General features: G+C 44.1%; 1 protein-coding gene across 1 annotated transcript in view; it reads left to right on the plus strand.

Annotated features, from left to right (window-relative positions):
- Positions 1-26,054, plus strand: part of acsf3 (acyl-CoA synthetase family member 3) — a 67,069-nt gene that overhangs the window by 23,493 nt on the left and 17,522 nt on the right. Inside the window, exons 6-7 of the mRNA XM_079998327.1 lie at positions 3,978-4,075; positions 4,530-4,656. Coding sequence (XP_079854453.1) covers positions 3,978-4,075; positions 4,530-4,656 — 225 coding nt within the window. The remainder of the gene's footprint in view (positions 1-3,977; positions 4,076-4,529; positions 4,657-26,054) is intronic.

Genomic DNA, 26,054 nt, shown 5'->3' on the forward strand with positions numbered 1-26,054 from the left:
AGACCAAAGAGCTGTCAAAGGACACCAGAAACAAAATTGTAGACCTGCACCAGGCTGGGAAGACTGAATCTGCAATAGGTAAGCAGCTTGTTGTGAAGAAATCAACTGTGGGAGCAATTATTAGAAAATGGAAGACATACAAGACCACTGATAATCTCCCTCGATCTGGGGCTCCACGCAAGATCTCACCCCGTGGGGTCAAAATGATCACAACAACGGTGAGCAAACATCCCAGAACCACACGGGGGGACCTAGTGAATGACCTGCAGAGAGCTGGGACCAAAGTAACAAAGGCTACCATCAGTAACACACTACGCCGCCAGGGACTCAAATCCTGCAGTGCCAGACGTGTCCCCCTGCTTAAGCCAGTACATGTCTAGGCCCGTCTGAAGTTTGCTAGAGAGCATTTGGATGATCCAGAAGAGGATTTGGAGAATGTCATATGGTCAGATGAAACCAAAATTGAAGTTTTTGGTAAAAACTCAACTTGTCGTGTTTGGAGGAGAAAGAAAGCTGAGTTGAATCCAAAGGACACCATACCTACTGTGAAGCATGGGGGTGGAAACATCATGCTTTGGGGCTGTTTTTCTGCAAAGGGACCAGGACGACTGATCCGTGTAAAGGAAAGAATGAATGTGGCCCTGTATCGTGAGATTTTAAGTGAAAACCTCCTTCCATCAGCAAGGGCATTGAAGATGAAACGTGGCTGGGTCTTTCAGCATGAAAATGATCCCAAACACACCGCCCGGGCAATGAAGGAGTGGCTTCGTAAGAAGCATTTCAAGGTCCTGGAGTGGCCTAGCCAGTCTCCATTTCTCAACCCCATAGAAAATCTTTGGAGGGAGTTGTAAGTCCGTGTTGCCCAGCGACAGCCCCAAAACATCACTGCTCTAGAGGAGATCTGCATGGAGGAATGGGCCAAAACACCAGCAACAGTGTGTGAAAACCTTGTGAAGACTTACTGAAAACGTTCGACCTCTGTCATTGCAAACAAAGGGTATATAACAAAGTATTGAGATGAACTTTTGTTATTGACCAAATACTTATTTTCCACCATAATTTGCAAATAAATTCTTTAAAAATCAGACAGTTATTGTCTGGATTTTTTTTTCTCATTTTGTCTCTCATAGTTGAGGTATACCTATGATGAAAATAACAGGCCTCTCTCATCTATTTAAGTGGGAGAACTTGCACAATTGGTGGCTGACTAAAGACTTTTTTGCCCCACTGTATATGTGATGAACAGCAATCTCACATAGGCCCCCTTCCGGCCATCCAGGTGTGTGAGCACCTGGATGGGGAGTGAGTGCAGTACCTGGGAAACAACGTCATCCGTGGATCTGTTCTGTCGGTACGCAAACTGCAGCGGGTCCAACGTGCGGGGGAGGGAGGCGCTGATATAATCCTTAATCAGCCTCTTGAAACACTCCATGACCACCGAGGTGAGGGCCACCGGACAGTAGTCATTAAGGCAGGCTGGAGAGGCGATCTTCGGGACAGGAAAAACGGTGGACCTTTTGAAGCAGGATGGGACCACTGATTCAGCCAGAGAGATGTTGAATATTGTAGTGAGCACCGGGACTAGCTGGTTAGCACAGGTCTTCAGTACTAATCCAGATATGCCATATGCGATCGGAGGCTTGTAAACGTGACCCAGCGAAATCGTGGTGTGATCTGATTTCACGAAGGCAGGGAGCGAGGCGGTCTTGTATCCGTTCTTATAAGGTGTGTAACAATGGCCCAAAGTTCTATCTCCCCTGGTGGCACACGTGATGTGTTGGTAGAAAATAAGCAGAACTTTTTTAAGGTTTGCCCTGTTAAAATCACCACCACAGCCGCGAATGGATGTTTGTTTTGAAATCCGCACAACGCATCATACAGGTCCGACAGTGCTGTGTCTGTGTCTGCTTGCGGTGGAATATAAACGGCTGTAATGATAACCGTGCGAATTCCCAGGGAAGGTAGAATGGACGGCATGAGATGGAGTGTGTGAAGTGAAGTGTTCCAGGTTCGGCGAGCAGGAGCGTGAGAGAGTCCTGATGTTGTTGGGGGGGCACCAGCAGCTAATTATCATGAGGCAGACACCTCTTCCCTTGGATATCCCAGATTCCTCTGACCTGTCGGGGCAAAACATGGAGAAGGACTCGGCTGGACGAATGGCTTCATCCGGCACCAGTGGGTTCAGCCATGTCTCCATCAGGCAGAGGACGCAACAGTTTCTGGTATCCCATTGGAATGTAATCCTCGCTCGAAGGTCATCAATCTTGTTCTTCAGAGACTGAATGTTGGCAAGAAAGATGCTTGGCAGAGGTGGACGGTAAGGTTGCGTCCTCATTCTGACCCGAATGCCGCCTCGTTGACCATGGTGCTTTCTCCGTGGGCCCGCCCATGGAACAGCGGTTCCATTTTGAGATGGTGAATGATTGAATGATAACATCTAAGTACGGGGACGGTAGCTCAGGCAGACAATATGGCCGGGAGCGCACCTTCAGCCCCGGGGTCGTCTCCACATGGTGGACTATGAGGGCCGGGCAGAGGAGCGAACACGTCGGCATAGTGCTACTGCAGCACTACGATGGTCACTTAAAAGGGCCGCGGTTTGATGGGCCAATTTTGTAACCTCCAGCCCCAATTTGTCCCTCTGATACGTTGTTGTGGCCAGTGCTATAGGCACACCTTCCCTCCATTCTTTTAGAAGGTTTAAGTGTAAATTTGGGCAGACTCCCCCCCCCCCCCCGTCCCTGCGTTCATCATCATAATCGACCTCGCCACATGTCGTGTGACCACGGAGGGCTCATGCCACCTGGCCAGTAATTTTGAGCTGGACATAGGGAGCAGTCCTAACACCGTGTCTCCCGGTGAGAATTGTCTTAACCGAGCCCTTCTGTCGTACCGGCGGCGCTGACGTTCCTGGGCCTGGAGCAAGTTCTCCCGTGATTCCTGCCCTAGCGCCTGGTGCTTTGCTCTCAGGTCCAGGACGTACTGGACCTCGTTTTTACTGGTGCTGGGATCTTCCTGTCAGCTTTCCTAATACAGGTCGAGCACCCTCCCAGGTCTCCAAACAGCAGCTCAAAGGGGGAAAACCCCGTGGAGGACTGGGGAACCTCCTGCACTGCTAACAACAGCCATGTGTCCCAATTTCTTCTGTCATCGTGGACTTCTGGATCATGTTTTTTAACGTTTTGTTAAAGCGCCCGACCAGGCCGTCTGTCTGTGGGTGGCAGGTCCGAATTGAGAGGAGGCAGGTGGAGGCAAAACTGCGCCTGGGCCAGGAAAAGTGCATTACACTTTTCCTGTGGTTCCGTACCTGAACACCAAAGTTACATAGTGCAAGTACAGGCATTCAGGGAGGTGGGTGGGAATAAAAGACATGCCATTCTCCATATTCATCAGTGTACCATCAAAATGATTTTGAAGCAGTTATTTTAAGGTAAAAAAGTTACATAGTGTTGCTTTAAAGACTTCAAACCAAACCAAAGCTCATCATGAAGTAGACCACAGTGCACAGTCTCTGTTCTCTTACCTCAATGGCACTAGGCCTTGTTCACACAACGCATGTGCTTTTGTGTACTTGTGAACGTTTCCACAAGCAAACATACCAATAGCAGACCCATTTTTTATTTTTTTTTATATTCTTTGGTATTATCAAAATATATGTGTGTTTTTGGCCATGCAAGCCTCATGCGGTTAAGGCTTTACACTGACATTTCTTTCACTTAGACTGCCTTGTTCTTTATGCAATATCAAGTACCAAAGTGCAAAACCTCAGCCTAACAACATTTAGACATACGCCACTGATTTTATTCATATTAAAGAACATTCCATTATTCCATATATATTCCATTCCAAATTTGCTTATAGTTATAGTCTGGAATTATAATTTTGCAAAATACATATGAGCAAAATTTTCTGATTGGATACAAATTACATGCAACTCTCTAATACACATTGGCGTGGATTGTTGAATATGCTTCCAGGTGCGGTAGGGGTCCCACTGCCAGGCGTAGAGGTTTGTATCGCCATGAACAACACAACCAGTACAGCCATCGTTAAGGGAAACCACTCATATGCCCAGGTAATCTTTACGCAGCCCCCCAGACGACCAGGGTTATCAGTATAAAGACACACAAGTCACAACGAGCCACTTTGGCTCCTAGGTGGCAGCCGTTTGTGTTTGTTGAAAATAAAGACGATGACAGTGGTGCAGACGAACAACAATCCCTGTAACATGTGTTTCTTTTATGTAAATGAAACCATTTACATACCATACATTGAAGTCAACTCAACTCAGCTCAACGTAGGAATCACACCTATTGGCATGAATTTAGAATTTTTGCCATATTTTCATAGAAATTACCAAGCCTGTCATCAGTGGTCTCATTTGCTGCTTACACAAATACATTCAAATGAAATTGATCTGGTACTGTAAATACTGGTAAATAAAAAAGATAGTCAGATACTGTAGATTGATTGCTCATTTGGTCTTTCTGTTTTACTGTCCGTCTTCTACCTGTCTGTCCATGCTGTAGGTTTGTCCTGGCCTTGAGGGAAAGGAAGGGGAGCTATTGGTTCGTGGTCCGTCCGTCTTTATGGAATACTGGAACAAACCTAAGGAAACAACAGAAGCTTTCACTTCTGACGGCTGGTTCAAAACAGGTACTAACTCTTTTCCGTCTCTTTTTGTTTCCATAGGACTGAAGTAGGGCCTCTACTACTTTCACTGTACTTTTTGAAAAAGGTATATGTGACTCACTGCAGCAAAACAAGCTATCTTGCGCATTTCTAAAATCGCCATGGGCAGCCAAATAAGTTGAAAAATCCTTTCTAGAAGGAAAATAAGATTTTTCCAGATTCGTGTTCCTTTGTGTTTTTTTATTTTTGTTGCTCAATGTATTTTCAAAACTGAGTTTGATTTATAAATAGTAGATAAATGTTAAACCATTGAGTTAAATATTCCCGTTAGATTACATAGGGAAACACAATTCACTTCATCCGCGAAGAAGAAAAACACTGAGGTCACTTCCGTAAACAGATGGTTAAAGTGCAGCATGAGGATTCCTTGGTTTCACATGTCTGTGAAAACTTTAATCTCCATGTTGTTATAGATTACAAGAAGTGGGTGGCGGAAGCTCTAAACCATATCTCAGACCTTAATCTGATCAGTGCAATAAATCCAAGTCAGTGTAAGTTGCTCGTTCTGGACTACATCTTCCGTGATGATAGTCAGTTCTCTGACAGCGATGGCGAGAAGAACAGTGCTGCTGAATCTGATATTATCCCAGACTTGGAGAACATTTCAAACAGCGGATTTCAACCTGAATGTGACGACGAAACGGAATATTTTCAAGAACCACTGGAGGAGACCGACGATACGACCGTTGTTTTTGTTACAATGGTAGAAGTTGATGACGTGATGAACTCCGTTGAGGTTGGTGATGCAGATTATGGCCAAATAAGAATAGACAACATTCTTAAGTTTACCTGCAAATGCAGCCAGAGGCGAAAAGAAAATGGCAGGCTTGACCAGAAATCATGTACAAAGAAACTGGATCCTGATTTGATCCATAGATCACACTACATGATAGCAGCCTTAATAAAGCAGGAAACAGACATGTTTGTCATGGCACAGCTATTCTGCAGTGGTAGAGGCAGTGAAATGACTTGTGACAACAAGAAAATGCCAACCTAAAGAAAGAGGCAGTGGACCCAGTACTCAGTGGATGGTGTCTGCAGAGCTTTGTTTCTCTTCATTCACAGGTAATTATCATTTTATCACAACAGTGCCATCCTGTTATAGGTTGTAAGCCTACATCTCTAGCTAACATATTGATGTGCATATTTCCTGCTAAATGCAATGTATTTTTGCAATTTCATTAACAGAATTGACAACCTGTGAGCAACCACGTCAAGTTGCAATACAGTTTTGGCTTTGCTCAACAGGTTAGTACATGGTCTAATGAAGTGATGTCAACCTTGGCTATTCATCGTGGAGAGAGTTACATGAAATGGGTTGACAAAAGGCTACAGCAGAAATTAAATATGGGTTGGTCAACTATTAACATTCCTAGGCGAAAGTCAATGGTGCTAAGTACCTCACACGCCCACTACATTCCAGAACCTGACAGATCAAACACTGCTTTTGCACATTTTCTGTTCTTCACATTTTTTCTAAAGGTCTTTATTTTTCTTTTCAGGTTCATAATCCATCAGATCCCCTTCAGCCAGGCCCAAAGTACTTATTGACTCCTTGAAAGTGTTGCCTTTTTGGTGTCTGCTGTGAAGGAATACCACAGCAAGTCAACTACTTGGTGGACGAAGGTGCACTACTCACAGAAAGTTAGGGATATTTGGCTTTCAGGTGAAATTTATGGAAAATGCAAAAAGTTCACGCTTCAGTGATATTATATCATGAAAGTAGGGCAATTAAGTAGAAGCATGCAATGGTGATTTCCTCATCTCAAACAATTTATTGAAACAAAAGCCAACAACAGTGGTGGGTTTACCATAACAAAAAATGTCAATGTCTCAATAACTTGTTATGTGCCATTGAGCGTCAATTACAGCTTGACAACGATGTCTCATGCTGTTCCTCCCTTAAATGTGCCTGGAGTTGAGTGGCATTCATCATCCGGTTCCGCAGGGCACTGTTCACAATGAAGCGCTCATCAGTGTGGGATGTGGCCAAAAGACGTCCACTTCTATGCCTTTCTGTGACTCTTTCAGTCTCTCTGTATCTCTGTTGCAACCTGCTGATGACACTCTGTGACACTCTAAGCTCAGTGGCCACTTCCCTCTGACAACATCCTGTTTGAAACCTCACAATGGCGAGGTCCTGTTGATCAATTGTTAGGTGTCGTCTTGGACTCATGATGTCAAAATGTGAACAGCATGATGAAGAGGACTGTTTAAATACCAATTCTAATTGAACCAGGAAATGTATTGGTCGATTCATGGATCAAACACCTGTTGTGAATTTTGTCGTTCAGCTCCTTGTTAGAGAACAGCAAGTTGTGCAAAATGTACTGAAACATTGAACAGTTGGACATGTGCATTCAAAAGTTTAGAGAAGGTCAAATTAAGTTCACCTGTAAAGGTTGTAGTGCATTTTAGGTTCATCCTGAAATTTCACCCGAAAGCCGACTATCCCTACCTTTTTGTGAGTAGCGTATGTCATCCAGCAAAGGCAGCAACGCTGTGATAAGATACCTGCACCACTTCTTCCAAGACTACGGTCTTGGGCAGACCGAGGTAGACCTTCACTGTGGCAACTGTAGTGGACAGAACAAAAACAAGTTTATGCTATGGTACTGTGCTTGGTGTACACTGCACAAACTGCACCATTGCATGGATCTACACTTCCTGATAGCAGCCCACACCAAGTTTTCACCAGACTGATGCTTTGGACTTTTAAGCAGCATTTCCAAGAGACGAGGGTGAACACTCTTGCTGAAATTGCAGCAGTTGTTCAAAACAGCATGGTAAAGGCAATCAACATCCCTCAGCTAATGGAGAAAGAAGATGGCACAGTGCTGGTGCAAAGCTTCAACTGGCAAGAACACCTGAGCCCATACTTCAGACCATTGCCACAGATCAAGCAGTACCAGCGCTTTTGGCGGGTAGTGCATCACTGTCTTGTGCATTAACTGTAAGTAATGATTATACAAAGCTTAAACTAATGTTATAGTGAAACAAATAACATTAGTTTAAATAACATTTTTTTTTTTTAATTTTTTAGTTTAAATAACATTTTTTGATTTAGATTCTATTTCATGTCTTCCAGCTTTGATGCCAAGTATCCTGGTGTAGTTGCGGCCAAGGAGGCGAGGAGACCAGATTACAGCTTCTCCGTGACGTCCATGCCCTGCCCCCCAGAGATGCATTTCCTGTTTATGCCGCCACCTGGACTGGACAGAGCCAGACAGAGCTACCTGTTCCACAAGATCAGCGAGTTCTGTGATGCCCAGGACATCACCTGCCCAGCACCACCAGTCAGAAAAGACAGCCCCAAACAGGCTCTCAGAGTGTAGCTGGGGTAGGGTTGGGGTTAGCCCACATAATAACTCCAAGAACTTTGAAGATATTTGGCATACTCTATTTATATATTAAATTACACGCCGAGGCTGATATATAGAGACTCATATTATTGATAGACTCTACATTTTGATGTGTTGTCCGCACTTTTAAACTCCTAAATAATTCCACTTTTATAAAAAACATGTATATTCTTACTGTTAAATAAAAGCCTCTTTAAAAACAAAAGATGTTGTGTGTCGATGACGCTGTTTAACAATCCCTCAAAACACAAGAATAATGCAGAGATTGCCCCCATTCAGCAGGGTGTCAAGTGGCCATGTGACAAGTAGCCATGTGGCTTTGTTGGTCCTCCAAGCCATTGCATTCTGGGGGCTGGCTGAATGAAGCCAAGTGTTGGGGAAACTTTGAGGATGATTATCTCAGAAACACAGTTTGCCACACCCTTGTCATCTACAAGTGACACCTTGTTTGAAGCTCTGATTCTTCACTTTCAAATGACGTGAAAAAAAAATAAAGTCAAAAGCCACCAAATGTACCTCAAGTCTGCGGTGGGTCACATATTTTAATACTTGCAATACAAGCAAAGTTGTCTCCAGTCCTGGTAAAACCAAAAGAGAAATTAAAGCTGTCAGCAGTTATTCACTTGTGTGGAGCAGCTTAGCTGTTTTGTTATTATTTGGAGGGAAAATAAATAAAGTTAAGAATAAACCAAATGCAAACCTTCTTGTCTATAAATAGTAAACAGCTATTTTGGTCAAATTTGAATGCTTTTCAAGCCGTAGCATGTGCTTTTTCAAATGTTCAATGTATTATGGTTCCTGTACTATACCATCAGAATTAGAATAAATAGTATAATCTGATCATAATTACAATACCAGACTAGCTTTAAATTTTGCCACTATGTTCATCTGTGAGGAAAGTTATCCAGATGACAAAATACAAAAACATGGCTATGACTGCACCCTTAAACACTCACAAAGAATACACCAATCATAGCACATACAAATGTAGAAGTCTAGACACACAAAACAATTAACCTACATTCTTTAAAAAGAGAGTGACATACAGAGTTAGCTCAACCAAAATGATTATCTTTTTATTTATGCATCAAGCATATCAAAAGTATCAAACAACTTCACAGACACACAAATTCACTGAAATTGAACATGAGCTCTGTGTGTGTGTGGAATTTGAGTCATGTAAATGCTTTAAAGAACCTGAGGGAACCCAAGATAGGATACCAACTGTGTGTGTGTGCGTGCGTGCGTGCGTGCGTGGGTGGGTTTTGGAGAGACTATGTTTGGTGAAATATCGTTTGTGAAAAATGGACTGTGTTTTTAATCCTCCAGGGCATTTCTTCCTCTCTAAGTGGTTGTGACTGAGCTGAGCTAAGTAGATCTCTCTCTCTTTTTCTCTCTCTTCCTTTTCTCCTTTCTCTACAATCGCGTGTGTGTGCGTGCGTGCGTGCGTGCGTGTGCGCACGCACTATATTCCACTTAACGGTGCTCCCACATAAACGCCATCCATCGACCCGCAAAAGGCTGACATGACCACATTCGAGACAAGCTAACATGAAAGCGTGCTTGACAGATTCACTTTATGATGTGAACCCGAAAAGCATCGCAGGGCTAGACAGGTTGTCTGCGAAAAGAAAAGAGTAGGGGTAGGTCATAAGAATGCTGCGAGAATGGCTGAGAGTTTGGGATTAGTTGTTGAAGCATGTACTTTTGGGACTGTATCATATGTTTGTATCAATGTTTGATGAAGGCCTCCTCTACACATATTAAGAAAAAGAAAAACTCTCCATCTACACAAGAACGCAAAACCGATTTTAAAATGCTCACACAAGCACGCCAACCCAGTAGGGGCTGATAATGCATCATAAAACTTGATGTCAAACACCGCAGAAGAACATGAGGAGCATCTGCATTGAGCTTCTTCTTGAGCCGGGCAATCATAATATTCATACACAATACAGGAAGGGCGTGATTCCTGAAGTCGGAAAGACATTTAAACTTTTAATGAAGACACGGCGAACAACACGTTGGCCGTCACTCGTAGGTTCCTGACGTATGCACAAGTTGGCCGTCATGACGTCAGCACTTTCAAGAAGCTCCGTTTTACTTCCTCCACAGGAATACATGGAAAATAGAGTTTAAAGACATCTCCACCCTGGAAGGCATATTACAAAAGCTTAGTTTCCAGTGACCTAAAACGCAGTTTTAGTGTGTACAGGAGGCCAGAAAATAATGTTTTTAAAAATATTGATATACAGTACGCGTGGACAGGGACTGAATGTCCAAGGTTCTAATTCAGCTGCTAAGGAATGAAATGTTGGCCTCTTGAGATAAGAAAGGTTGGCTTAGCTTCCCACAAGAATCCCACTTAGAAGGAAGTACCTCTAAATTGATTTAATAATTAACCATAGCGCCTACCCCTTTGCTTTGAATTAATCTAAAGGTTCTCCGATTGGTCCGTCTAAATGGATTGATGATCTGTCTTTGCCTCCATATGTACTCCAAATATATATTTTTAAGATGCTAACATGATTGTGATTATCCTTGTTATTAATGGCGACTTCAATCAACAGTACCAGCCAATCAGAATTGGCTGCCCCCAGCCGGATATATCCATTAATTCCATTCAGATAAGCAGGTACCTGTCACTAGCCTGTCAAGGAGCAGCCAGCCATTCTACGTGGCTGATGCAATCTTGGACTTAACCAACGCAATGTTACAAGAGCCTGAGCTTGCCTTATCTCACATTAAATTTTGTGTGAAAGAACTGAATATTGTCAATGCACGCCGCATTGCCGAAAGCCAACCACCAAAAATTTCAGATTTTCTTCTTCCCGCCGTTAATAATCTTTTAAGGATTGGTTGTGTTTTTGTCTCATCCATCCCTATTGAAATAGGTTTCCTGGGCTATTTTTCTCTCAATGCTTCTCTCTGATCATTAACTTGTTCTCCTGGGACTTTTAAGAGATGCACATGTAATTTCGCCATTACAGAGTTATATTGCAAAAGGCGTTATTTTTGATTTAGTTTAGAAATCAACACCCAACCTTGTATGAACCTTCATGTTATATGGGAATCCACCAAAAGGTACATACAGATATTTATGTATTTTATATACAGATGAATATGAAACAATGATCCAACAAAACGTTGAATTCCCTCATTTTAGTTCACACCAATGGGGTAATGGAAACCAAGCCACCTTTGATCAATGCTATCAAGGATGATAATAGACAGTAACACCTTTGCCCTCTCAGATCAATTCTTCTATTTTATTTCGGCTGCTCCTGTTAGGGGTCGCCACAGCAGATCATCTGCCTCCAATACCTTCTGTTCTGTGCATCTTCCTCCCTTACACCTACCGCCTGCATGTCCTCCCTCACCACATCCATAAACCTTCTCTTTGGTCTTCCTCTTTTCCTCTTGCCTGGCAGCTCCATCCTCAGCATCCTTCTCCCAATGTAACGCTCATCTCTCCTACACACGTGTCCAAACCATCTCAATCTCGCCTCTCTCACTTTTCCACCAAACTGTCCAACCTGAGTTGTTCATCTAATGTACTCTCAATGTCACTCTCAATGAAAATGTCAACATCCTCAACTCTGCCACCTCCAGTTCAGCCACCTGCCTTTTTGTCAGTGCCACCGCCTAAACCGTACAACTTAGCTGGTCTCACTACCGTCCTGTAGACCTTCCCCTTCACTCTTGCTGGAACCCTTCTGTCACAGATCACTCCGGACACTCTTCTCCACCCACTCCACCCTGCCTTTACTCTCTTCTTCACCTCTCTCCTGCACTTACCGCTGCTTTGGATGGTCGACCCCAAGTACTTGAACTCATCCGCCTTCTCCACCTCCACTTCTTGCATTCTCAGCCTTTTACCGCCCTACCACCCATCCAGGCACATGTATTCTGTCTTACTCCTGCTGACTTTCATTCCTCTTCTTTCTGATCCATGCCTCCACTTCTCCAGGCTCTCCTCAACCTGCTCCCTACTCTCGCTACAGATCACAATGTCATCCGCGAACATCATAGTCCACGGAGACTCCTGCATGGTTTCATCTGTTAACTTGTCCATCACCATTGCAAACAAGAAAGGACTCAGAGCTGATCCTTGATGCAATCCCACCTCTACTTTGAATGCCCTTGTCACGCCTACTGCACACCTTACTACTGTCTGACTGCCCTCATACATATCCTGTACCACTCTTACATACTTGTCTGCCAATCCCCGCTTCCTCATGCAATACCACACTTCCTCTCTCGGCACCCTATCATATGCTTTCTCTAAATCCACAAAGACGCAGTGCAACTCCCTCTGGCCTTCCCTCTATTTTTCCATCAGCATTCTTAAGCAAACATTGCATCTGTAGTACTCATACCTGGCATGAAACCATACTGCTGCTCGCTGATCCCCACCTCTCCTCTTAACCTAGCCTCCACTACCCTTTCCCATAGCTTCTTGCGGTGGCTGATCAACTTTTCCCCCCTGTAGTTGCTATAGCTCTGTACCTCTCCCTTATTCTTGAAGATGGGTACCAGTACACTTCTTCTCCACTCCTCCGGCATCCTCTCCCTTTCTAGGATGGTGTTAAACAATCTTGTTAGGAACGCCTCTGCCATCTCACCTAAACATTTCCATGCTTCCCCAGGTATGTCATCTTCAACTGCCTTTCCACTCTTCATCTTCTTTAATGCTGTTCTCACCTCATCCTTGTTAATTTGCTGCACTTTTTGATCCACTATCCCCACATCATCCACTCTTCTCTCCCTCTCATTTTCTTCATTCATCAACTCCTCAAAGTACTCCTTCCACCTTCTCAACACACTCTCCTCACTAGTCAGCACATTCCCATCATTATCCTTCATCGCCCTAACCGGCTGTACATCCTCCCCAGCTTGCTCCCTTTGTCTTGCCAATCAGTAAAAGTCCTTTTCTCCTTCCTTACTGTCCAACCTCTCATACAACTCGTCGTATTCCTTTTCCTCTGCCTTTACCACTTCTCTTTTCGCCTTGTGCCACATCAGCTGGTACTTCTGTCTACTTTCTTCATCTCTCTGACTATCTAATTTCTTCTTCGCCAACCTCTTCTGCTCTATGCTCTCCTGTACTTCCTCATTCCACCACCAAGAGTCCTTGTCTTCCTGCCTCTTCCCGCATGATACACCAAGTACCTTCTTGCCCGTCTCCCTCACCACTTCTGCAGTTGTTTCCCAGTCATCTGGTAACCGTTGATTCCCACCTCTTGCATGCCTTACCTCTTCCCTAAATTGCATGTAACACTCTTCCCTTTTCAACTTCCACCATTTTATATTTTGGCTCTTCTTTTACTCTCTTCCTCTTCTTGGCCTCCAGAGTCATCCTACAGACCACCGTCTGATGCTGCCTAGAGACACACTCCCCTGCCAGCACTTCACATTCACTAATCTCTTTCAGATTGCACCACTACATCCAACTCACTAAAGAATTCTTCTTTCTCTTCCATCTCACACCCAACTTGAGGAGCATATGCACTGACCACATTCATTATCACCCCATCAATTTCCAGCTTCATGCTCATCACTCTGTTCGACACTCTCGTCACCTCCAAAACACTCTTGACATATTCTTCCTTCAAGACTATCCCTGCCCCATTTTTCCTGCTATTCACTCCATAGTAGAACAGCACAATCTTTAATTGTCACACAGCACATGCACGCACATGCTTTGGATGGTGGCCGGTGAAATGAGGCCTCTGCGTTTAACCCATCGTGGCTTGTCCTTCCTCCGGGGGAACAGCCAGGAGCAGTGGGAGGCCCGGGGACCTGGTGATGAGTGTCCATCGCTGGTCAGACGATGATGTGTGCATGTTTTTTTGGCGGGGTTCCTTATTGATGTGAGGTGGCTGAAACCCCATGTGAGCACAGGGAGAACATGCAAAATCCACACAGAAAGGCTCCTCGTTAGGAGATAAACCTACTCTCAACCCTACTCTCTCCCACCCCTCTTCCTCTCCTGCAGTCTCCGGACACGCCTTCCCCCACTTCTTTTTCTTCGGCCGACAGTAGCACAATTTCCACTGGCACCCTGTGTGCTAACGGCACCAGTGGTGGTCGTTGTTAACCCGGGCCTTGACCGATCCGGTATGGAAATCAGATTTGTTGTCCGCATGTTTGATTTGCATGATTTTTACGGTGGATGCCCTTCCTGACGCAACCCTCTCTATTCATCTGCGCTTGGAACTGGCACTGATGATACACTGGCTTGTGCAACCCCAGTGGCTAGATTTGGTGGGTAGTGGCCCCCTCAGATCAATGCCATCTTTTATTCCAAAATAACCCAATATAGGTGTCTTTACTTAATTCTTACAACTTATCCAGATTATCTTTAGACCAGAGAGTCAAATTAGAAAGTTCTCTTACTCTCATCGATTTAAAGACACATTGCATTCAACAGGTTAAATGGCGTCCCTGCTTTGGACGAGCTGCTTCGGGAGCTTTGGACAGACATTGGTCCCGTCCTTTATTTTAAAATTCAGTTGTGCTTTCAGCAAAGTTGTGCATTCGGAGGGAGAGCGGAGCATGCTGTGATCTCATGAGAAGACGGAAGTGAGTACAGATCCAACATGGCGGCGCCCAGCTGCATAAACTAAAACACCGTCAATCTGCTCCAACTAAGACAAATAACAAAGTGAAATAAAAAAACACTACGCAAATCCTAAGTGGAGTACCTCGAGGATTATATTGATTATAACTATAAAGAGTGCTTGATGGAAGAGGACCAGGACCGTAACAATCCGACCAAAAGGAAGAAGGCAGATTCAGCTACTGATTCAGATGATTTCATTGATTTAACTCCCAGCACTGTAGAGGTTAGTTTCTTGGATGATATTAACAAGAAGCTAGACATGGTTGGTCCGCTCCTCTGAGACATTTCTGAGCCAGCCTTGATTTCCTGCACCGCACGGTGGGCGAGATGCAAATAGACAACGTGGATCTAAAAACCTCCGTGAAGCGCCTCACAACGGAAATTGAGGTTGTAAAAAAACAAAATAAAATAATGAAAGAGACTGTCCTGGTATGCAGGACAACCTCATCTTTTCAAAGAACACTGAGACACCAGAAAACATGGTGAAAGACTCCTCACGGACACCGTGACGCAGATCACCTTCCACCGGGTTCATCGACTGGGACACCGCGTGGAGAACCATCCCCGCTCTATCATTGCTAATTTTGAACATTTCAAGCACAATGAGCTGGTTAAAAGCAAAGAATGGGAGCTAAAAAGAACCACGCTTGGTATGAACGATCAATTCCCCTGGGAGATCAACGACCAACGAACGGTGCTGTACCCCATCCTGAAGGAGAACCGGCAGAATTGAAACGATATCGCTGATTGTCGATAAACTACTGTACATATAGAAGGTCTGTTATTCCAAGATTCCTCCACCACACCCTGGTTATTCTGATAATTCTAACGAAATTAGCACCCTATCTATGTCAAGACTGTAAATATTGCTCACTCCCATCATCTCACCTTCCTAATCCCTCCCTCCCTACTAATCTCATCGCTCTCACCCTCATTCCATGCTCTCACTATATGTATGTCTGACCCTGAAATGTTCTGTTTATTTTTGTCTATTTGTCATTTGTTTGTGTAGATATGTATTCCGACAAAATTTATGCAATACTAGCACTGTAAAAAGGAATGTAAATGAGAAAAACTCAAACCTGTCTATGGGAAAACATGGGCGCAGTAGTATAGCTATTGTCTTGGATGCACTGCGCTGCTGCATGGGAAAACTACAAATCCACATACATCACCCCCTAACTAACCTCAATGACACCCATTAAGTTTGTTTGTTGGAATGTGAGAGGTTTGGACTCACCAGTAAAATGTATCAAAATCCTAAGTCACCTCACCAGGATGAACCCCAGCTTCTGTCTACTGGAAGAAACTCACCTCACAACATCCGAGCACCTCAAACTCAAAGCTAAATGGGTAAATCAGATGTTTTCTGCATCATATAACTAAAAATATATATATTTTTATATTGATCAATAAAAGTATCCCATATCAGAATAAAACAATTGTATCAGACAAAAAAGGGTGATACATAATGATTAATGGAATTTTAGGAAACATGAAATTTTAACCATCATTTATGGCCACAATGAGGACCCAAATTTCTTTCACAATATATTTCAAAACTCTTAGAATTCTCTGACTCAATTATTATACTGGGAGGGGACCTCAACACATTACTTGATCCAAGTTTAGACCGTTCATAAACCAGAGATAATAATATAGAAGTGATCTTGATCTTGGCGATTGTTGGCAATCAAATTATCCTCATAATAGAGAATACACATATTCATCACTCCACAAAACCATCTCTAGAATTGACTTACTTTTTGTTGACAGGTAACTGTACAGTGCTGTACTGTAACTGTGACTCTGTAATGTCAAAAAAATATTACTAATCCTAAAATTGACCCTATTGTAATCTCCGATCACAGGCAGATTAGTTTCATCCTCATAAATCAAAACCAACCCGAACCCTCACGTCAGGTGGCAGTTTAACACCTTACTTTTGACGTATAAAGAATTTAACCATTTATTTACCAGAGATTGGACTTCCTTCATTGAACGGAATGACTCCAGAAATATCGCCATCTTTACTCTGGGAAACGGCAAAGGCAGTTCTGAGAGGTGGTGTTATTTCATTCTCCACTCACAAGAAAAAGAAAGGACAAGAACAAAACAATTAAAAGACTTGCACTCCCAACAAGCCTACTCACCCACTTAGCAAATCCAAAATGAGATCCGGATATATCTCAACTTGATAATATCATTCATCAAAAGACACAATTCCTCATGCAACAGACAAAAGTGAATTACTTTGAATTTAATGACAAAACAGGTACATTTCTTGCCAATCAATTGAAACACGATAGAGAAAAAACACTTATTATAGACATCAAAGATCCACAGGGTAAGATAACACACACCCCCCCGCAATACATCAATAAAATATTCAGAGATTTTTATAATAAGCTATATTACTCAGATAATGAATCAAATATATCAAACATTAACTCATTCCTCAATGATATCATCCTCCCTAAACTTCCCGCAGAGCAGGGCTACCACATTAGATCAACCACTTATTCGAGAAGAACTCAGGGAAGCTTTCTTCTCTATGCCATAACATTATATCACCTGGATCAGATGGCTACACAGTGGAATTCTGTAAACACTTCTGGCCACTTATACCCCCATTATTCATCAGAATGGTTACGGAAATTAAATCAACCTCCACCATGCCTCCGCACATGAATACTGCTCTCATTTCGGTTTTACTCAAACCCAATAAGGACCCAACCCTCACCTCCAGAGACCCATATGCCTAATTAATTGCGATTTTAAGGTTATGAGTAAAACACTAATCAACAGAATTGAAAAAGTAATTCCATTCATAATTCACCCAGACCAAATAGGCTTTGTCGAGGGCAGACACTCTTCCAGCAATATGCGTTGTTTATTCAGTCAGATCAGCAAATCTCAACGGAACAACTTAAATACTGTTATTGCTTCTTTAGATGCCGAAAAGAGCATTTGACAGAGTTAATTGGACGTATCTCTTTTCCACCCTCAACAAATTTGGCTTTGGAGAGTCACTCATTCGATGGATCAGAATTCTGTACAACTCACCGTCTGCTTCTGTCATCACCAATGGTTACACTTCACAGCGTTTCACTCTACATCACGGCACAAGACAAGGATGTCCACTCTCCCCTTTACTATTCACCAACTTCATTGGACCCCTCGCAGAGGTCATCCATCATAACAGTTATATCATTGGCATACAAACAGGAAACTGTTCAAAAAATGTGTTTGTATGTAGACAATATTTTGTTGTATATACGAAACCAAATATCATCCCCACCAGAAGTGTTCAATCTTATATCTAAATGTTCAGCCCTCTCAGACCATTCAATAAACTGCACTAAGACCACGGTCTTACCACTCAATGGGGAAGGCTGGAATGCTGTAACCCAGAAACGTCCCTTAACCATCACAACGGGCAACATTAGTTACCTCGATATTGATATCTCCACCATTTTGTCAGATTTATTTACTTTTAACTTTATTCCATTGCTCAAATCCATTGAAGAAGACCTCAGTCAATGGAACGATCTACCCATCTCACTAATTGGTAGGATAGCGGCAGTGAAAATGAATATACTACCAAAAATAAACAATACATTTTCAATGACCCTAGTCCAACCAATAGCCAATTGGTTTAATACTCTAGACTCAATAATCAATAAATTCTATTGGAAATACAAGAAACCAATAATTAAAATAGCAACACTACAGAACAACAAGGACTGTGGAGGCCTAGCAGCCCCAGATACTTCTATTTAGCGAACCATCTTCAATTTATAATTAAATGGTTACAACCGGAGCAACAATTGGGCCATGGATGGCGAGACATTGAACAAACAATGTCAGGATTTATCAATATCTTATCTCCCATTCCTTACTGAATCAATAAGGAAATATAATTGCTTTAAAAACCCATTCATCGCAACAACTCTGTCAGCCTGGTGGAGAACAAATTCAGTGGTCACACTCTATCTCCAAACAAATTCACTCCAGTCTGGCACAACCCGGATTTTGTGGTTAAAAACAGACCAATAATCTTCAGGTCCTGGAAAAGACAAGTAATTACTTATCTGGAACTCTCTTATATTATTCCCAACCTTAACCCAAAGGTATAATATCGGTGGCCACAGTTTCCTACAATACCTTGAACTACAGCAGTCTCTAAAAGTTCAAATCAAATTAACGAACAACATCCTGCAACCACCTCTGATGATTGAACATCTTACCCATATCGATCATTTAAAAAGATCCCTTCTCCAGAATTTACAAACTTGTATTAAAAACAGATGACACTTCATCTTTACCTACCATGGAATGGGAAAGAGACCTTGCTGTTTCCACTGATATCAACACCTTTTCTATGACCCACAATTCCAAAATGCAACTCATCCAATATAATATTTTGCACAGAGCTCATATCACTCACCACAAAATGTTCAAAATAGGATTTGTGGATAAGACGTTTGTTCTCACTGTTCTCCTAATACCAGAGATGACTATTTTCATGCCATCTGGCTCTGCCCACCTTTCCAAACATTCTGGACCAACATCACCAAGAAACCATCAACCCTCCTGGGTCACAGCAATCCAGTCTCCCCATCTGTATGTCTCCTCAGTGACCTCTCCTCAGTTGGCCCACCACATAAACACCACCAACCCATTTTGATAGCCTTAACAATTACCGAGAGAATACTACTCAATTGGAAAAACACAGATAATCTCGCCACATGCCAGTGGTTACATTTACTAATAGAATACATCTCAATGGAAAAACTATTGGCAATATCCAAAAACACGGTTGATTCAATAATAATAATAATAATAGATTTTTATTGTCCACGGTGGTGGAAATTTGTCTTCGGCTCACCAGACAACACACAGGCAGACACAAACAAAGAACAGTAGAGATAAAATACAGTATTATGAGGGTCACAGCATAGAAATAAAACACCAGCACTAAGAAGGTGATAAACAAATATTAAACCACCATTGACTCTTGCTTCATCATTATCGTCATTATCATTTCATCATCATTATTGTCACTGTCATCATCAGGTCATTCTTTCAGATTAAGAACACTGACTGCTTTGGGGATAAAAGACTTCTTATAAATATTCTTGGTCGCTAGGGAAACTCTGTAGTGCCTACCAGAGTTCAAAAGCACAAGGTGACTGGAGAGAGGATGGGAGCTATCTGCTGTGATGCTCAAGGCTTTCTTCCTCAACCTCTCCCTGTACAGTAGGCTTAAGGCCTTTTGGGGTTTGCCAATGATTTTACTGGCCATTGACACAATTGAAATTGAAAGTTTACAGCTTAAATGACCATACCAGGCAGAAAGGTGAAATGTCAGAACACTCTCAATCATGGTCTTATACACAGTTTCTAAGACCTGCTGACTGACACAGAAGCTATTTAGCTTTCTAAGTAGGTAGAGTCGCTGGCAACATTTCTTGACAATATACTCTGTGTTACCAGAGAGGCTCATCTTGGAGTCTAAAACTGAGCCTAGATATGTGAAGTTCTCCACAGATTCTACGAGTTGGCCATTCAGCGAGACTGGCAGTATGGTAACATCCAGAGATTTATACATGATTAGTTATTTTGTCTTTTTCACATTAATTTCTAGCTGGCTGGTGTGGCACCACCCTTCAAAGGCTACAGTGTGAGCTAGGTAGGCCATCTACACCAAGGCGGTTTGGCTCAAATAGCAGGCCAACTAAGGCCATGTCATCCGCGTACTTGAATAGTTTAAAATGCTGCTCGTTGATCATAAATTCATTAGTAAAAAGAGAGAATAACACAGGGGACAGAACACTGCCTTGTGGGCAACCTGTGCTCACAGTGAGCACCTCTGATGTGCTCTCCCTGGCGTAGACCTTTTGTGGGCGACAAGAGAGAAAATCCCTAAACCACCAGATTAAACTGGGATGCACCTTGAGCTCAGCAGCCCTTTTCAGCAGGATATTAATCTTCATTGAATTGAAAGCTGCGCTGAAGTCTATGAATAGGATCCTGGCATATCCTTTAGGATGCTGGAGATGTTGTGTGACTGCATTTAACATGGTGAGTAATGCATCGTCTGTACCTCTATTCCTCTTATACGCAAATTGAAATGGGTCCAGCATAGTTGACACAGTTGCAGTGAGGTGGTTAACCAGGACTCGTTCCATAGTTTTGCATAGCACAGAAGTTAATGCTATGGGCCGGAAATCATTAGGTGAGCTTGCACCTGGCTTCTTGGGCACAGGCCTGATTATAGAGGGCTTCCCTGATAGCGGCACTGTACGAGGAGCTGAAACAACCTAGTTAACACTCCTTTTAGTTGGAAATAACAATCTTTGAGAATCCTAGGCTTCAGTCCGTCAGGCCCTGGGGCCTTGTTTGGCTTGAGTCTTAAGAGACAGGCAGCAACCTCATCCTCCCTGATAGCTATGGGGGTTGCTGTTGGAAGGTTGTTACATATCTCATCACATTCCATGCTGTCATCAGTAGTGTCAAATCTACAGTAGAACTTGTTTAAGTCATTGACATCGATTTGACTACTAGGGCTCTCATCCTTTTTGGGGGGTCTGCCCATTAGGGTATTTAGCCCCTCCCATGCTTGCTTCACATAACCATTTACAAGCTTACCCTCTATTTTGTTTTTAAATTTCAATTTTGCCTTAAGGATGGCCCCTCTGAGCTTCCTCCTTTTCTCATGGACCAGAGCCATGTTACCGGCACAAAAGGCAAGCTTCCTTTCATTAATATAGCCCTTAAGCTCTTTAGACACCTAGGATTTATTATTTTGGAATATTCTGACAGTTTTCTTTTCAGACGTAGTGTCTTCACAGAATGTTACATATGACGTGATAGTGTCTGTCAGTTCATGAACATCCTGGCAGGACTCAAAGAAAATGTCCCAAGTAGTGTCTTCGAGTCCATCCCTAAGTTGCTCTCTACTCCTATCAGACCTCACATGTATCTCCTTGGAGAAAGGTATTTCATTTAATGAAATATGAGCTACTTTTATCACTGACGTAACTCTATCCATTAATACTTGATTCTTCCAAAGTTGGGCCGATGTCATGGTGTTTTCGGGCATGTGGGGGTCCCTCCAGCCTCACCGAGGCTCTGCAGTTGGGTAGGTGCCAGACAGCTGTGGGGACATCCGTGGCGCTTGTGCTATGACGATGGGGGGGTCCCGAGCCCCAATTGAGTTTTAGGGGGGCCGAGTGGGCACCTCTTGTCCATGGGTTGAGCTGGCAGGTCTACGGGGGTGGGGTGGAGCAGTGCTCCTGGGGGGTGCCTGCGGCTGGCGTCCTTGTGTTAGTTTTTAGGCTTGGTTGCGGGTTTGGGGCTCAGGTCGGGGGCGGGGGTTGCCGGTTGCGGCTTCAGCTCTTGGCCCCGTGTTCGGCCGGTTAGCGCGCCACTGGGGTCTGGTGGGCTTGCTTGTCCTTCTGCTTGCTTGTCCTTTTTGCATGTCCTTGCCCGTCAAGCTCCTGCCCCCACGTGCTTCTCGTCCGTCCTGAGTATTTTATTACCACTCATATTAGCTTCAAACACATACACTCGCACACAAATCTTACTCTGAACAACACTCCACCAGACCAGGGTCTGCGGGGCAGGAGGGGTGCAAGTGATTCAGGTTAGAGTTACTTGGAGGACTTGCACCCCCACACACAACAATTTTAACTGCAACTGCCAACAGCCCATATTGAGAACTGGGTTTTTCCAGGGTGGCGGGACGCTGGTGGATTGGTGTGGGGATGTGGGTTTAAGTCATCACGGCTTGCGCCTGGTGGTTTCTGGCATCCTGCCACCTGGTGGGGCTGCGGAAAAGGGCCACTGGGTGCCTTCCAGGGCCCCTAGGAGGCCGCTTGCTGCCTTGGGTGTGGGTTGGGGTGCTGGGGGTGGCTGTCAGCCTTTGCTCCCGCTGCGTGGCCTTTGCTGCAGGTGCCCCGGGTGCCAGGGGTGGTGGAGAGCCCACATACTTATCTGGCGGGCTGCTGGCGTCGGTCAGGGGGGTGGGTGACGTCCAGGTGCCCTGCACTGAGCACACTTGGCTACATGGATGGGCGCTAGGGGCTCGGGACTGGATGGGGCATCAGGTCGGTTGTGGTGGGGTGGGCATGGCCCTGCTGGCTCGACTGCAGGGCGGGCGGTTTGAACGGGGTGTTGGTCTGTCGGCGCGGGACCTGGCTCCGGGCCCGCAGTCCATGACTGGTGCCCGTGGCCTGGGTTCTACGCCTGCAGCTGGTCTTGTGCCTGTGCATGGGAAAGGGTTGTATGTGTGTGCCTCAGGGGTGCAGGGTCTCTTGGTGCCCTCTGGGGCTGGATTAAGCTCCTCGGGGCCGGGCGTGGATGTTGCTCCGCCGGCTTCCGGCTTCTCTGGGGGCTGGAGGGCTGCAGGACGGAGTGCTCAGGGCTTTCCTGCGGCTGGTGTCTGTACAACAGCGGGCCTTTTCCGCTGCTTGGTGGCGCTACGGTCTAATACTGACCTTACAGACACAGTTGGGACACACATACAGGTGGTCTCATTACAGGCACACACACACACACACAGATCATGTGTTCAAAGCAGTTGGTGTTTGTGTGTTTGTGTGTGTGTGTGTGTGTGTGTGTGTGTGTGTGTGTGTGTGTGTGTGTGTGTGTGTGTGTGTGTGTGTGTGTAACCCTCCTGGTTACATCCCTCTCCTTTTCTCTCTCATTTACTGCCACAACGATGACAGGAATAGGCCACGTGCCTAATTGCTGTTCCAGTTTTCCTGGAGTTAATTAACTCTATTTTTTCAATACATGTTGTCGTCTGATGTTTATGTTTTTTCATGTAAATGTTGTTGTTTGGTTCTATATTTATTTGGTTCACCTGTGGTGATTCTCCTCCTCTTGGAGTAGTGATTAGTTGTTTATAGAACAAACATGATAAAATAGTTTTCCAAAGAGGGGATTGGTGGTGGTTTGTGTGACAAAAAACTGTGCTCTAGTCATCCTACAGGTTTTCCACAGGACAGAGTTATTGCAGCAGTTCTTGATGATTAAAGAATTAATAGAGTTGCTAACCCAGGTTGAGAAGTTGAACTCCACTTGCAGACTAACTCTGTCCTAGATGCAATGGCGTACAAATACTCTGTGCTGTGAACATACTGGGCATAGAACACAGAGTGTGTAGTATGCCCAGCATGCTGACACCACAGGTAAACAAAATAAAATTGTCTTAAAATTAATTTCATTCCTCACTTCAAAGAGGAAAATTCCATTGAGAAACGGAAAACCGCCTGCTCCCAAAAGGTCGCTGCCATGGTCACATAACAGAGACGTTCGCTGCTTGGTTTTGTGACGCAGTTTCGGGTGTGTAACCGTCTTTTGATACCATTTCGTGCACTCGTTTCCATAATGTCGATTCAGGCTTGAATATTCAATCTCCTGAACCGCGGACCATGTCGCGGGCAATCCCAACTTGCATGACACAACCTCCACCACCACATTCATAAGCACAATATATCTGGTCAGTTTTGCTCATCAGTCGTCCTGTATCGACGGGGACCCGGGTTGGAGGAATCGGAGCAGCGGGCCACAGTGTGTTTAATTGGCTCTGCAGGCTGAGCAGACAGACTTCTGGAGAAAACCGTTGTCACACTCGATTACAGCCAACGGCCCCTGCAATCAGCTCCCAACACACACCAGTCCCCCTAGCCACAGGCACAGCTGGGCACATGCGCACTCACCCACCGTGCATGTACACCGTGGACTCTCCCTGCAGGTAGCTGTCAGTCTGTTTAGTGCTCTGGTCCACACACACACACACACACGCACACACACAGCATGTAAAGCAAGGGCAGTTACTGTATGCTCAAATGTGAACGCCGTAAAATATTTAACAAGCACATAAGAGTACCCTACTCTAGAGCAGACACACACACAAACACACACACGCACACATACACATAAGTGAGTTTGAGCTGCTGCCCTGTCCTTATTTTGCTACTTCCTCTCTCGCACTGATCTCCCATTAAACCCTCACACCTGCTGTCTCTTTCACACCATACCTCTCTCTTTCTCTCTCACCCTAGCCTCATCTGACCTGCTGTCGCCTGCCTACTCCCTTCTCACTACCTGGTGATTGCTGTGTCTCACCTTCCACACTGTCCTCCAGGAAGAGAGGCAGAGAGAGAGAGTGCAGCGCTACCTGCTCCGTGCATTCACGGTCACTTGTCCAAGTCGTAATAATGGTTATACGTTATGATGCTAGGGGTGCACCAATGCAGATACTGGTTGGTGAGGACACTCTTCATGTCTTAATGAGACTAGTTATAATGCCACACATGCATCAAAACTCCTTTTTTGTTGTAAAATATGAACTTTTAATTGCAATAACTACCTATGTAGCTAAGTTTAAAGAGAGGGTTAAAACTCTGGGTTATGGAGCTGATCTTTGTAATTGTTTTACCTCCTACATTTCCAATTTCAAGGTGTAAATGTTGCCATATATTGTATTGCCCACCCTTTTATGTATTTAGTAATGCTGGTTTCTAGGACTTTCTCTTGTAAAAGGGATTTTCTCAATGAAACTAACCTGGTAAAATGTAGGTCAAATAAATAAAAGCCCAAGCCCAGACGAAACCCTAAACATAACCCAGTGTGACTCAGAACTTCTCGGAACTTCCACAGGAAATAAATAAAAAGGTCTCCCGAAAGCTGTAAAGCCAAAGGGAATCTTAACAGGTGGCCATCAAAAGTGCAGCAGTGTTTTTGACTGATTTGACTTACAGTGTAACGGTCGTTCATAGTGATGCAAGACTCGCAAACTAAATATTTTAAATGACTCCGGCAAATGAAGTCACTCCTGCAAAATAGTCGTTTGTTCCAACTCACTACAGTTGGCTTACCGAGACTCTAATGTAAGACGAAAAGACCCGATTGCCCCAAGCCGAAGCAATGACACCCAAACCGATTCTCAAGTGAGATCCATGAGTGACGCATGCGCCTCAACTGTCCTGAGAGGCATCACAAATGAGATCCGAGAGCTCGTGGGTGACATTTCCCGGCTCTCGGATCTCATTCGGAGTCGGGAGTCACACATGCGAACTGCATCAAGATTGCAGTTCGCAATCCAATATTGAGGAGCAGAGTTGCGAAAAGGATCCGTTGGTCGCGCGTCACACCGACTGAAGAGTCGGAAAAACTCATCTTTTTACTGAGTCACACGTAAAGAGCCAAATCTTCAAAAAGAATCAAACTTTTTATCACTTATTGTTAGTTATCAACACAAGCTGACCTTATTTTAGCAAATTGTTTGGCATTATAGTTAAACTGTTTGTCTCTCAACCTGAGGGAACCAGCAAAGTGCCAGGTAACCCCCTTCGGCATTT

Source organism: Zeus faber (genome assembly GCF_960531495.2).
Source record: "Zeus faber genome assembly, chromosome: 3".
NCBI classification, from domain to species: Eukaryota; Metazoa; Chordata; class Actinopteri; order Zeiformes; family Zeidae; genus Zeus; species Zeus faber.